At 41.4% G+C, this 13,350-nt stretch overlaps 1 protein-coding gene across 1 annotated transcript in view; it reads right to left on the reverse strand.

The window, feature by feature from the left end:
• Nucleotides 1-1,421: 1,421 nt before the first annotated feature.
• The window catches only part of pcdh15b (protocadherin-related 15b), a 265,006-nt gene continuing 253,077 nt past the window's right edge, over nucleotides 1,422-13,350 (reverse strand). Inside the window, exons 36-40 of the mRNA XM_072456250.1 lie at nucleotides 9,913-9,940; nucleotides 9,536-9,574; nucleotides 9,352-9,425; nucleotides 3,081-3,209; nucleotides 1,422-2,641 (exon numbers count right to left, since the gene is read on the reverse strand). Coding sequence (XP_072312351.1) covers nucleotides 1,486-2,641; nucleotides 3,081-3,209; nucleotides 9,352-9,425; nucleotides 9,536-9,574; nucleotides 9,913-9,940 — 1,426 coding nt within the window. The 3' untranslated portion in view covers nucleotides 1,422-1,485. The remainder of the gene's footprint in view (nucleotides 2,642-3,080; nucleotides 3,210-9,351; nucleotides 9,426-9,535; nucleotides 9,575-9,912; nucleotides 9,941-13,350) is intronic.

Below are 13,350 nucleotides of genomic sequence, written 5' to 3' on the forward strand. Positions count from 1 at the left end.
TACCATTGTTTCGATTGAAAGTGATAAATGTGATCAAAATAAATTCCATAATACAAAGACAGGTAAACGATACTTTTTTTCTTTTCTTTTGAAATTAAAAGCAAAGGTTTATTGGCCTGTCCATTTTACATAAATAAAAATAACGACAATAAAAAAAAAGTCACTGTAGTTCTCATGTGGAAAATCCCCATCAAACTCTTTGGCTAGCTTTATGCTAATTGGCCTTTTTAGCTGAGGACCATCAGATTCTTGGCCTCCCTGGTCTGTGCGGCGGTGCAGTGACATGACGTGGCCTGTAGGAGTCCTTACAGTGGCAGGAGCACACAGTGAGTCAGAGTTTGGTCATGGGGATGTGCAGGCTGTTCCACGGGCCCATCCACAGCTCCTCCTCGTCCGTCTGTGTCCGATCGGAGGGGCAGTCCAGGGGCTCCCTCATCACCAGACCCCCGTCATCACTGGTGTTACTCCCATCCACCTGCGACTCCCTCTCCCCCGCTCTCCCCTCCTCTCTCCTCTCCTCTGTCTGTACCTGCCGGCCCTGTGCAGCCTTCAGCAGGTTGGACTTGGACGCTGCCGACTCGGGGCCCATGTTGCTGGTGCTTGTGGAGACTAAGGACACACTTGAGTTTCGAGTGTTGAGCACATTCAGAGTCTTGTTGTTGTCCGTGTTGGAGAAGGAGGAGGTGGCCAACGTGGACGCCTTTCCCGAGCCCTGAAAGGTGCGCAAGACGGCGCACCCTCCGTCCGCCGCCGTTCTCGGGTGGCTCAGCGGGATTCTCTCCTCCAGCGTGGCAGCCATTTTGTCGAATTTTTTAAAGTGCTTGGCTAGCCGCGAGCTGAAGACGGGGGAGATTTGAAGCTTAAGGTTATTGTTAGTTGATTGCGTGTTTGCAGTGTTCGCTGTGCGTCTGGTTCGAATTATAGATCCATTTTGGGCCACGTAGACGCTACCGTTGACATTAGCGTGGCTGTTCAACGTGGCGGCTACGCGGTTTTGTTGCGTCCCCGGCAAAGTGTCCTCGCCGGTAGAACTAGTCTCGTACTCTCGATCCAACACCAACTTGATCCGACGCTTCCCTCTCCCCGGCTGAAACAAACAAAGAGTGGAAAGTTTTACTCACTGACATCCTGTACTTTCAAACGCAAGACCGCAAGTAATAATTCAACCGCTGTCAGAGGAAGAGAGTTGCAAAAGATACAAAAGTGCAAACTCAGGTAACCACACGGCAATGCAAAGAAATGTCCTGGTAGCAATAATGTTACGACTCACTCTGTACTGTAAAATAGCAGTAATAAAAGGTTAAACATGGAAAGGAGATCGGCTGATTAGACAACAGGGCAGCATAGGACAAACCTCAGTTGGTAAATCATGCCAAAAAAGGGGAAAGTTCCACTCAGGAATTCACTGCACTCCAATCATTATCACGCACTTCTTACTCAGTGCTAACGGGGTAATCTTCGACGCTTGCTGTGTTCTCGAGCATCTCAATCCCCGTCTTGCCCGCTGCTGCTGCTGCTGCTGCTGCTGCTGCTCCTCCCCTCCTCGCTGTCCTCCATGATTGGCGACAAGTCGTCATGATTACGCCGGGATGCCTCCTCTTCGTCATCAGAGCCCTCAGTCTCTTCCTCGCTTTCCTCATCTGTGGAACGGGAACGCTGTCTGGAAGTTTTGGGTCTCGACTTGGCACTTTTGCTCCTTGAGTTTTTCCTACTTTCGCTTTCCGACCCGTTGCCCGAGCTTTCCCCGTCGTCGCTGTCAGAATCCTCCGTGGTATTGAGGTCCTTTTCCGTATCCGACTCTTCCGTTTCAGTTTTGGAAACGCTATCAAATTCCGAGTCCTTGGAATTCCCAGTTTCCGTGATTGAAGAGGAAGGGCTGCTTGTATCTGAAAAGCCTTTAGACTCTTTGCTTTCTTCTTCTTTCTTTCCCCCCCGCAATTCCTCTGTCAAACCTGTAGACGGCTTTCCTTGTTCTCCTGAAAAAGTGTCGGGTTCTGGATGGTTTTCCCAGTCCTTTGCTATGGTAGCTCCCTGCAGTCTCCTGCTCAGGCTGATAAGACTCAAGGCCCCGCTAAGCTTTTGTTTCGCCGGAGCCGGTTTGCTGGCTTCGCTCGCCGTTTGGAAGTAAGTCCCGTCAATGAGTATTCCATTGCTAACACTGCCAGACCAGCTCGAAGACGGCAAGCCTGGGAGCTCTTTTCGCCTCTGTTCTGGTGGAGGTCCAGGTCCCCCGGCAAAACCATTCCTCATCCCATTGTTTTGCATTCTTCTATACCCTCTCCCCATTCCCTGTTCTGTTGATTCTTCTCGTGCCTGTCCGTGGACTTGGTTTTCCGGCCCTCTCCTGGGTTTTTCCAGGCCAGCCCTCTCCTCCATAGGGCCGACGCGTGCTTTGCTCCACGGTGGGTGAACGGCAGGAGGCTGTCCGCTGGTTTTGCTTCCCGATGAGAACAGAGAACCCACTTTTAACATGGACTTTAACTTGTCCACGGCGCTTTTAGATTTTGTTTTTTCTGAAGAGGATTTTTTGCCATCTTTGGTTTGTGCAGTTTTCCCCCCAGCAGCATTCGGAGGGTGGAGTTGGGGGGATTTGGAGTTGGAGGGTACTATACCTCCGTGCATCTGCCTCTTCACCTGTTGTCATAATATATATTTTTCAGTTTCATATTAAATATATAAGCAAAATATTTCAACAATAATACATTGGACCATTTGGGACATTTACTCTACATGATAATTACTATGTTAAATGTTTGAATGAGATCACTCTGTTTCTATCTATATCTATTTATCTATATATATGATTTGTACACAGAAGTTAAATATGTTGGTACTTAAGTTAGTAGTATTGTAAACACTTTTTGAAACATATTGCCACTTATAAAATGAAATCACCTTCAAAACCAGATGATGATGATGATGATGATGATATGATTTGTTGTCACATATGTTCTGTTCTAATATCTAAATATTGGGTATGATGTATTTTCAGTGCATCAAATGTGATTTTTTTGGTTTCACTAGTGGTGAGTGGGTGGCTTTATTCATTATATATATATGTTTCAGTAGATGTACATACCTCGCCCTCCGACTCCTGCGGGCTGTAGTAGTAACTGCCATCTTCATCCACTATCACCTCTCCATACTCATCGTAGGGTCCAGTGGGGGAGATCAACTTCCTCCTGCTGCCATACTGAGGGAGCTCATACCTGCAAAAACACAATACCACAGAGAATACTTGTACTTGTACCAAAGTTTAAAAAAAAATGACAAGCCCAACTGGACACAGCTTGAATTTATATATTTCAAATGTTCTGACTGCAATGTAACAACGAGTTGAGAAGAGGTTAAGCTGTAACTCCAGGGAGGTTCTGTCATGGCACAGGTCTGTTGTTTTTCAATGAAGTCTGTGGGTTTCTATTGATTTCTTGTATTAGTGCAGTGGCCTCAAGGCAAAGCACTCGAAATCAAAGACAGATTTAAAAAAAATAAAATGATGCATCCATAAATACTTGAATATTATAATGTTTTCTATTTTTTAGATCCCACTAACTGCCATGCCGTTTAGCACTCAGGCCCTTTCTGCATAATTGTTCACTTAACATCAAACAAGGACAAACGACTTTTTATTCCAAGTCCACGAATTCGCCAAAACACAGCGGCCTTAATCACAAAAGCCGTATTTTGTGGCCGGGAGTCATTTCTTTAGTGGACAATGGTTGAATCAGTTGTGCTGTCTTTTTGTCTCTCTTTGTTTGCCGTAGCTGGAAGCAACACTGGTCCTCCGTGGTCACAGCGGTGTAGTCTATCACCTCCTGTGTAACTCTGCCCTCAAGCTACAAGCTCTGAGAGAACAGGTCAACAAGATCCCCTTTTTAAATGTGTCCAGGAAACAATATGTCCCTCTGTGATAAGACCAGCCTGTTTGGATTCACCTCGCATTCACAATGAGGAAGAGGAGGGGCGCTTCTGCCGCTTTGCATAAAGTGAATGCTCTGCCTAATCCAGCCATTTTGTTTATGATTTGGGACTGGCAGGTTGGGACAAATGCATCAAGAATGTGCTCAAATGTCCCTGTACATGTGCTGGTTGTAGGATTGTCAAAATGATTTAAACCAATCACTAAAGGAACTAGTTTTGAAACTAGATACTCATTAGATCTAGTATCAGTGCTGAAAAAAGTCACATAAACTGAACCAAATTTGACCTTTCTTTATTTCTTGAACTGTTTTGTGATTTCTGTCACATCTTGGTGTTTTTAATGCATTATTTCCTGTTGTATGAAGCAGTTTGAATTGCCTCGTGTATGTTGCTCTACAAATAAACTTGCCTTGTCTTATTTGTTTTAGAATCAAAACTTGGTATTAAGCTTTACCCTTAATATCAAAATTGAGTTTGACATTTTTGTGTTCTGACAACTCTACTTGGTTGACCGTCAAGTATTGCAAAAAAGTAACCTTAGTAGACCGAAAAGTTAACTTAAATTAAGTTAAATTAATCACTTTATACCCAGGTTTGAGAGATTACACTATCTCTATATATGCTGGCATTCATTTTTGACCGCTTCAAACTGGATTATTTAATTATCAATAACATTGTTTTTGTGGCAAATATTTGGCATAAGTATAAACAATTATTTTTGGACCAGCACAATGTGGAAAAAATACCAAAATGCAGCACCAGAAAATGACTCCAAACCCTATACTCCATCTATGCAATGGTCACCATTAACTGTGGGTGGTTATTTGTCATTTATATAAAGTGCATTAACGTGCTAAATGGTCCAACTAGCTAGGATTGTTTTGCCTTCGCCTGCCGTTGGAGTAACCCTATTACTATAAGGAGCGAGCGGTACAGTAATGTAGCACGGGTGCAATAAAAAAGAAAAGAAGTGCAGATTACACAGAGTGGTGCAGTGGGCAGTTAAATATAAGGTGCTTTTACAGTGCGTCCCCACTCTAATGTAATGAGCCTTACCCTTCTGCTAAACCTGCTTATAGGATTTCACAGTCATTACCCACACTTAAGCATTGACTGGCTACCTTGTGCATGCGTGTCCCTGTGCCCATGTCCACTAGGGGGCAGTAATGTTCCAATAATGCCATGGCTGATGACTGCTGTCCTGCCAGACTTCAGACACTTTTCTGAGCTCTGTGTGCGAACTCAAATGGACCAAATTGGGTCAGTGGCCTGTTTCTGTGGAGACTCCAAATGTTAAATGATTAATGAAGAGGCCCAGTCCGGGAGATTATACAGCACAGTCGCACACGCTTGGCGCATGACACACAGTATTGTAATCCTTATTAGCGGCGAATTGTCCAAATTAAACCCAATTTGTAAAACCCCTGATGAAATAAACTGCTTGCTGTTTTTTTTATTATTTTGTTTTGTTTCCAGTGGTACAAAAGGAGTTCAGTAGATTCTATTTGTCAAGTAACAGTAAAATTACCCTCATTAATAGTTCGATTTATAGTTTGTGTATGATTTTTAGATTTAATACTATTTTAAAACCGATTTACACACATAAAGTAATATATCTTATCTCAAATAATAAGATAAGAGAAAATATGCCTTTATTGTCCACACAGGGGAAATTTTGGTAGTGGTAATTTTGGTTTAATAGATACATATTTTGAGGTACAAGCAAGTAACACAACGTCTCACATATTCTCAGCAATATACAGAGTCTACGGCGTAGTGACTCAAAGCGGGAAAACTGTAATCTAGTCAGTGTTCCTTTATATAATACGCTGTTTGTAATATAATTGTATCTAAAAATGTCTCTTTAAATGTACCTGAGGCAAGTCATTACTACCTCTCTCTGTACAGATGAGATTGTGGTGACATTTGTGCTGCGACGTGAGTGGGTGCCAGAGAAGTCACACCCAGCTCAGTCATGGGGCTTTTCTCCCACGCCAAGAACACATAGTGAGCGAGGCAGCTGAAAATCATTACTTTACCGCGAGGAGCAACAGTCTCTGACCAGGGGGGGCTAAAAAACCTGGCATCATCGCATCTGAGGTGAGGAGAGCAACAAGGCGCTATAGTTATCTACATCTTATTCAAATGACTTTCCCCTTTTTCGGTAACCTCATTAGTATAGTGTATTGTATATTGTAAGTGATATTTTTGCAACATCATCTGTAGAGGGTGGGCAGATTGTGAAAATACTGAGAATATTGTTTTGAGGGCATGCTAAATTTGAGTGCGTACGTTGTTTATTAGGCTGTAAGAAAAGCTGATGGAAAATAAAATGGACCAATAAGGGTGCAAAGTGATATTTCTGCACTTATGTGGGTAATTTTACAGTCATTTCGCATTTGCCTGATACTTAAACCTAAACCAATCCATTTACAAGTCTAATGCAAAGCCATTTAAAGACATATTTTAGCCCACTCCTCTTATGACATACTGGTAATCATCTGAATATTGTTATCGGCATACACATTTACACTAGATGGTGGGGTAGTTTTCCACCTGCTCCTGCTTTGAATGTAATGTCAATATGTCTTATCTATATTGCATTTAATCAATTCCAAGTTCAATGCTAAAAAAAAAAGATAACTGAAAAAGATGCATTCTTCTTGTGTTCACAGATCTGACGTGTAACTTGGTCTGGTGTTGGCACTTGCTCGTCTCCATGGAGATATGGACGTTTAATGTCATACTGTGGAACATTCTAGGCAAAAGTAATAGGGTCTTCATGGAGACAAGCAGGTGGCAGACATACTATACATTACTGAAATACTTGTAATTGAATGAAGCTGTGCAAAAAACAGGGCTAACAAAGTACTGGGCAAATATCCGATTCTCGGACACACGCTTTTGCCACTTGTTACTGAACTATTTGCGCAGTAACAATTGCACACAGTCGTATTTCAGAATCCCCCCACGCCATTTCCTTGTCCGATACAGATGCATTTTCAGTTATCAAGTTAAATCACCAGTTAGGAAATAAAATCCACGAAAACCCAAGCCAAGCAGCAGATGGGACAATTACAACATCTTTAAAAAAAAATAGCAATACAACTCAGATTGCTTATTGCCCTCAAGTAAAACGTCTCACTCCGTGGTGCCCATTAACTTTAGTAAGGAATGGCATGGACTGTGTAAAAAAATAAATAAAACTTGAACTAAAACATCTCATTTATGAGTGCAACAAATCTGGTAATTAGGTGTGTTTCCCACCAGGTCACACAGCACATCTTCCCGATTCAGACATGAAATTGTAGATGCTGTGCTAAGCTAGCAGCATCTGGCCTATTGTCTGGCTCCACGGCTGGCTGCCTGATTAGCTGCTCCGCTCCTCCGGTACTGCGCCTGTGTGCACTTTGTGTAGTATTTGTGTCATAGTGCGATACAAGGAGCACGAGAGCTTTGGGGATATGAATGGAGTCGGTGTGCGTGGTGCTATTTATTTATGTGGCAGTGTGGGCGTCAGGATAAAATCAAGTTCCCGGGAGGGAGCAACTCAAATGATAAGAATTACACAATGTATCACAGTTGCACGGCAGCAGCAGGTCGGGTTTGAAGGAGAGGAGAAGGCCACAGGTCTGGTTTAAGAATCAACACCTTCATGTGGCAAACAAATGCTTGGATTGGTAACACTAATGACATTACTCTAGTAGAAGTGTGACCCTTTGCCTTGAGCACCATTAGCACCAATTGAATGGTCCCGACTTGACATTTTCTTGCAGCTACAATTTCCCTTTGCTACTCATTCCAATCCATCACAATGAAATAAAGGAAATGCTTTCATTGCTCTTACTTTTACTACTATCTGTGACGATACTGGCATTGCTGATAACATTTTTAATACAGCTGCAGTACCCATGCTAATAACACAACTGAATTGATTAGAACTACCACAACGCCTTTGTCTGTTGTGTAGCAATAATGAGGCCTGCGTAAATTCAGCCGGGAAGACCTAACTCCACCCATCTACATCAAGGCCACCAGCTCCCCAGCTCAACCAACGCACCCAGTCCGGGCGTCGGCCTCCATGGAAGGACCCCTCTCCCCAGCGCCATCATCACACTCAAGCGGGCGTCCGCCTGTCCGTCTGAGAGAGTCAGATCCCTCACTTCACCATGGACTCTCCCAGGTTTCTGCGCTTATCCCAAAGAGGTTATGCAGTTTTTCCCCGGCCAAGAAGGAGGGTGAAAAGTCAGGGGGCGTCTGCGTCATGGCCCTCGCACCTGCTCCCCATCCCCAATCAACGCTCTCAAGTCACTCCTCCCCGCTCCAATCAGCACCAGGCGGTCGCATTTAAGCCCTCAGACAGATGGCTTGACCGTTCAAACCGTACTGCGACCCACCACCTCCCCTGCTCCTCCTCTGCATTCCCCTCATCCTCTACCTTCTCTTCACATCTACCACCACCAGTCTCCAGGCTCCGGGGGGAGACATCTAATACAAATAGATCATGGAGTGCCCATGATTGCAACGTCTTCCGCCGGGGTCTGAGCGCCAAATAACTCGCGAATAAAGCTTGCTAAACAGTCCATTCTCGTGGTCTCTTTGTCTCTCCAGGGTGAAATCTAGTCAAAGACACATATGTATTATTTTATGAAATTATAGTTTTTATTTCATATTTTAGACATTCTAGAGGGGACATATTATGCAAAATCAATTTAAATGAGCCTTTTAACCTTGTAATAACAGCTAAAAACAGTGTAAAACTGTGTTTCCTCATGATTAGTTTACTGTCTTGCAACAGAGGCTCGAATGCCCAGTAAAGTCTTGTTATCAGCTACCCCCTATCCCCGCCCACATCCCTTAAGTTAGTTGTGATTGTTGGAAAAATTAAAACAGAGTAATTCTTATAGGGTTAAAAAATGTCACATTTCAAAATGTGCCTAAGGCCTGAAGTCACTGGGACAGGCTCCAGTCACCCGCGACCCCGAAAGGGAATAAGCGGTAGAAAATGGATGGATGGATGGACTGGTCTTTATGGAGTAAAAGGCATTTTCCTGAACTAGAAGACATACCAATCAGGTACAGGTTCTTTAAGTGCATTTTTTTTTTAAAGTCCATTCATTTGTAAAAGAAAAAAGTTCTGGGTGGAAATACAACACTTTTAACAAAAGAAGTGCCAACATTTGTAAATGTAAACTCTGAGAAGGAGCGAGAACTTATTGTAGGATTTTTAATTAAGAAATAGCTGTACTAATTATGTATATGCATTACATTTCTTACAGTGTTTATCTACTCTTTGCACGTCTCAAGGACTGCAGATGGAAATGTACTCTGAGAGCTCAGGTCTGGTACAAAGCATCTCTTCGATGTCTTCTTTAATTAATGTGCCTGTACATTGTCCCTGTGAAATCAACTAAAACTGAAGTTACTCACCCGTGCTCGTAGTTGTAGTAATCCTGTGTGTAGTAGTCCTGTCCCGGATCGATGCCCGACTCCATGGACAACTCCTGCGGGAACGACATTTGTTATGAACCAAGATCTAGCAGAAAAACATAGGTTATAAACGCCTACAAAGCAAAAAGAAGAAAGTGAATTTATGGAACAATAGACAAAGTACCTCAGGTCTGAGCAGAGAAGGGCGCAAGAGCTGTTGAGTCTGTCAGACGAGAGGAAAGAGGCAAATAGCAAAAAACACAGCAAACTTTCAAATATTCCAGACAAATACTCAATGGGTCTCATTTTGGTTTAATTCCCAACTGAAGTGACTTTGGTCGTTAATATTAAAAAGACAGATTTCAAAAATGTAAAGCCAAATCAATGATTTTAATCAATTTTAAACTTTAATGAGCAGCATCAAGACAGAAATGACAGAAACTGGACTTGGCTGGTGCCAAAACGTGCACTTCAATCATGCCAGAAATATAAGAACGTTAAAGTTCATGCAGAGTCCAACTTATACAGACGCACAATGAAAACTCATGCAATTACACATACCTCATGTTGGCCATACAAGCCTATACGCCTGAAATGGAAAGAAAATTACATTAGTGAACATGTTACATCGCACATAATAGTGTTTTTTCTTTTAAATGACCTACATAATTACAGCATGCTTTGCTGTTTGCTCTTACTCACAATTCCAATGACTTTCTGCATAAAAAAACGCAATTATCACGAGCATTAACCATAATAAAAATGCGGTTATGAGTGAATGTATAAAGAAATAATTACTGCACAAAACTCACTTACAGTAATTGCTTTGCTCTTTGCTCTGAACCTTGGCCAAGTCTGTGATCACGTTAATAACTACAAGCCCAACTGTCCAAAAGAGTAGTGCTGTTTTGATGTTGAGCTGCATTAATGAAGTCTTGACAGTCTAATTCCCGTTCATCAGTGTCATCTTTGTTTACACGGACAAAATTAAACCGCGATTCAGTGTTTTTACAGGATTCTGAGGTCGTTTTTGTCCGTGTAAGAACCAGGCAGATGCACAAAGTCCGCTTCAGTTGCAACGATTTGGAGGAAAAGTTTGGTTTTGTATTTTTAGGCCGTGCACTTGGCAACAACAAAACATATTTAGCCGGCTGAAAAAAAAATCAATGTCATTTGAAATCCGGGTCAAACTGTCCTTTCCAAGTGGGAACGAAAGCCCTTTAAAGCGCTGTGGAAATCCCCCGAACCCCACGGACAAAATGGGCCTTTTTACCTTGCACAAAGCGAACTGTGCCATGTGTGACTTTGTGAATGTTAACTGAAGTCATGAATGAGTTAAGCATGATGTAAAAGTAACATAGGTCTATTTTGGAAAGTTATTTAACTCCAAAAGACAATGTGACTTGGTCTCTAGGCTGTGATTTATCCAATATGTTGTTTCTGGTATATGTGGATTTGGAGTTCAGAAGCACTAAACGAAACTGTTTTTTACATTAATATCAAACAGTTTGGAATTCAATTATATCAATGCTACCACTGATATTTCACTGTTGATAGAAATGGAAGCCATTTCAGACTATTTGTTCTACTTAGAGGTGGCTGATTGATCAAAACTTGAATAATATTGTGAACGTTGTTTTGAAAATATGAATATTGACTATAATGTTTCCAGTGTTGGAAAGTGACCAAAAATATGTATTCAGAATGCTAATTTTGATTAACTGTATTCGGGTACAGAATAAAGTAACTTTTCTAAAATCAGAGAAAGACATTGTGGTATTACAAATGTACCATAAGATTTTGGCTTTGAAATGCTCTAAAAATATATATTTAATTTTTTTTTGATAAAGGGTCTCTTATTAATAAATGTAGAACAAACGGTGAAAAAAACCCACACTACTGCTTTCACACTATTATACGTATACTGTAATTCAATGTGAAATTATTAAGTATTCAGAATACAGTACTCAGATTAGACAAATAAACAGAATATGTTCTAATGCTGGTATTCAATATTCTGTACTGATCATTTCTATTTAAAAAAGTGAGTATTAAAAATAATTAAACCTCAACTAATACATTTAAAGACAACTCTCAATAATTCTACTATTGTACAGATGAGGCAAGAATGAGATGATAAAAACGTAACACAATTCTTGGTTTGCTACATTTTAAAAGCCGTTCTCCAATACGATCTTTACTCGTAAGTGGACATAGTATGTTCACACCAGACTCCACAGAGTAAAAGTTTAAATCATTATATCCCAGTATATGTGCATTGTCACAACACGCATAACCATTTTATAAACCTGACATAAACCAGGAGCACAAAGAAACTTCCGACTCAAGTATTCAGGTGGGACAGAGAGAGAATAACGCAAACAAATGATTCTCAAAAGGAAGAAAAGAGACAGAACCACCCATCGGCAGGATCCATTGTCATGTGAAACCAGTGTAATGAGCTGGCAAAATGAAGATGCATCACGCAACAATGACTTTCAGAGAGGACACATTCGATTCCACTACCGCTAAAGCCGTTTCTTTAAAAATACATTCAAAATTAGAATAATTGTATCCAATAATCACCGACAGGGAATTTTTTTGCATCTTCAGTCATCTAGTCACCTTTGTATTCACATAAAGACAGGATTACCGCGACGTCGTGAGTAGGTGCCATGACTGACACATGAGTGGAAAGGGAGATAAAAGTGGCTGAATAGAAGGCATACTTGTGAGCAGATGAAAAGGAGCTATCTACAGAGCGGCTTGGAACAGAATGGTCCCGTCACTGGCTCTATGTATGTGTGTGTGTGTGTGTGAGTGTGTGTGTGAGGGACGGATAGGAATCCCAATCTGTAATCCCTGTGCAATAAGAGGTAAAAGCGTAGAGACGGTGACAGCGAGGTCAGCTGTGGCGTCTTAAAGCAAAATATGTTGAGCAAATTGTGATTAAATGGTAATTTTGACGTGCGCATTGGTGGAAGAAGTACGCGATTTTGTCAGTGACAGGTTAGACTACACACAACACAATTGTATTTCAGATTTGACTAAACATTTTGCCTATTTTGACATTTTCTTATAAAGTGTATACATGCGTTCGCACATCCGGGAACTTGTGCAGTGGCAACCGAGTCCGCCATTTTGAAAGGGGCACAACAGCACGTCTACTACATACGAAATCCAGGAAATATGAGGCCAAAATGCCAAAAACCTGCATTCTGTTAGGACATTGCTCTGTTGTCTGACCAAGAAATGATAGCTTTGTCGTGTACCTTAGTTTGCCGTTATCGTCTAAAGAATCAAAGTATTCGTAGCTCATTATGCCGTAGAAAATGATGCAGTCGTGTTGGTTTTTATATATCGCGTGCCCCTTTTAAAATGGCCGCTATTGGGGAAGTCCCGGCTGTATGACGTCACCGCGAACCCATGTATAATTGTACTTCCTGGTTGGACATGGGCAGCAAATATGACAGAGGTAAAGGTAATTCCACAACTGTTACCTAGCAACTGTATCATAAACAAGGGGCAAAATACATAGTTATGATTTGACAAGCAATAATGCGGTGTCCCTTTGTTGGAAAATAGTTTAAACTGTCAGCCAAGTGTAATAGATAAGAATCCTTTATTGTCCCACATGGGGAAATTTCATAATGATCTGTGTGTTTTCAATGGCGCGTCACATTTTGATGACATCACAGAGCTCTACTTCCTGCTATTTTAAACTCTTCTTTCAAAATGTCTTAATGGAAGTAAAACTATAATAAATATTTACCACAAGTGTTAGTTAGAAAAACCAGAGAACCTGTCATATAGACTCAAAAATACAGACACATGAGCAAAATATTTAAATATTTGGAGTAAAAACGTAGTGCTTTCGGGTCAAAAACTGGGTAACAAATGAATCTTGTCCTTTTTTTGGTTGCTCAAAGCCAGTACTTAGCACAATGTCACCATGACCGCGCTAAAAATAAACCACAAACCATATAAAAAATACTTTTT

The sequence above is a fragment of the Eucyclogobius newberryi genome, unplaced genomic scaffold (assembly GCF_026437365.1).
Source record: "Eucyclogobius newberryi isolate DKJ021-1_F unplaced genomic scaffold, fEucNew1.0.hap1 SCAF_20, whole genome shotgun sequence".
Classification (NCBI taxonomy): Eukaryota; Metazoa; Chordata; class Actinopteri; order Gobiiformes; family Gobiidae; genus Eucyclogobius; species Eucyclogobius newberryi.